The sequence below is a fragment of the Anneissia japonica genome, unplaced genomic scaffold (genome assembly GCF_011630105.1).
Source record: "Anneissia japonica isolate Jap-2015-1 unplaced genomic scaffold, ASM1163010v1 scaffold284129_len1306_cov220, whole genome shotgun sequence".
Taxonomy (NCBI): Eukaryota; Metazoa; Echinodermata; class Crinoidea; order Comatulida; family Comatulidae; genus Anneissia; species Anneissia japonica.
Window position 1 is genome coordinate 1 of NW_022708088.1, and position 1,306 is coordinate 1,306.

The 1,306-nt window shown below is 33.0% G+C and overlaps 1 protein-coding gene across 1 annotated transcript; it reads left to right on the forward strand.

Annotated features, from left to right (window-relative positions):
- Positions 1 to 153: 153 nt before the first annotated feature.
- On the forward strand, positions 154 to 1,176 carry LOC117106463 (tropomodulin-2-like; the record flags this gene model as incomplete). Its single annotated transcript, XM_033247824.1, has 3 exons — positions 154 to 307; positions 648 to 755; positions 1,033 to 1,176. Coding segments are annotated over exons 1-3 (348 nt in total), but the record flags the coding sequence as incomplete, so codon positions are not given.
- Between the last annotated feature and the right edge of the window lie 130 nt (positions 1,177 to 1,306).

Here is a 1,306-nt window from a genome sequence, read left to right on the forward strand (position 1 = left end):
AATAACATAATATTGCATAATTAGATAAGCCAAAATAATAATATTGGGAATGTAGATATAAACCATTGTTATTAAAATAAATATATTTTTTCATGGAAAGTTCACCTCATCATTGCTTGCTTTGAATTTTGTTAAAAATTCTGCTTTGTAATTGGGTTCATGTGGTTTATTTTCAGGAATCTCTAAAGGTTTTGTTCCAAAGACGTTGAATATGGAACCAGAAAATAATCTTGATGTTGATAAAGCATTAAAACAAGTACAAGAAAATGACCCTGAACTCACCAGTCTCAACATGAATAACATTAAGGTACATGCTTTGTATAACTTAATACATTGTGTCATTTCCTTGGCTCTCTGAGCAATGTAAGTACTACATTGGGATCCGCCAGCTAGGGAAGGCAGAATGCTGGAACAATATTCCAAAAGTCACAGTCAAGCACAGGCTAGTCTCCGATGACCCTTCACAGGCTAAACACTAATACATGTGTTAGTCTTTGGTTGCCACTGTATAGATTATTCCCTAATTCTGTCTTCAATAACGTTATTACTATGTACAATACTGTGATGATGTTAAGTTAGCATGCAAAAAAAACCTATATATATATATATTTTAAATAATATGTGTTTTATATGAATTTTGTTGACAGAACATACCTATACCTACACTAATATCATTGTCAGAAGCTCTACATAAGAACACACACCTAAAGACGCTGAGTATGGCAAGCACAGATCTAACTGATAGAATTGCAAAAGTAAGTTACTATACTACTGTATATTTTATAGTGATAAATCACTCGTTTTTAGTATGAAAGTATAAGGAGTGCAACGCAATTTTTACCTTGATTTTTTTGGTACAGTATGCACCTTTTTCTCTTAATTCAGTTTATTTCACATCATCAATATTTTTACAAAAATGGATAAAATTTGTTCTAGACAGGACAAACAAATAAACAGGATCAGTCTGTTTCTATGCTGTATTTTGTATTATTAAAATATATGTTGTGTATATAAAATTGTTGTATTTTTCAGGCACTTGGAGAAGCAATTGAAGCAAATACAGCATTGACATGTCTCAATTTGGAATCCAATTTTATCACTGGAACTGGAATTCAGGCCATTATGAAGGCATTGCTTAATAATGAAACACTTTCTGAACTCAGAATTGCCAACCAGGTAGGGATATGTCATTTTTTAGGCAGCTACAGTAGAAGTGATTTGACGCAGCAGGAACGGTTTGGTTTCCCAAATTCTAGGTTGGGGTCTCAATCTCTCACTGTTCATTTCGCTTGTGTCCGTGAGCAAC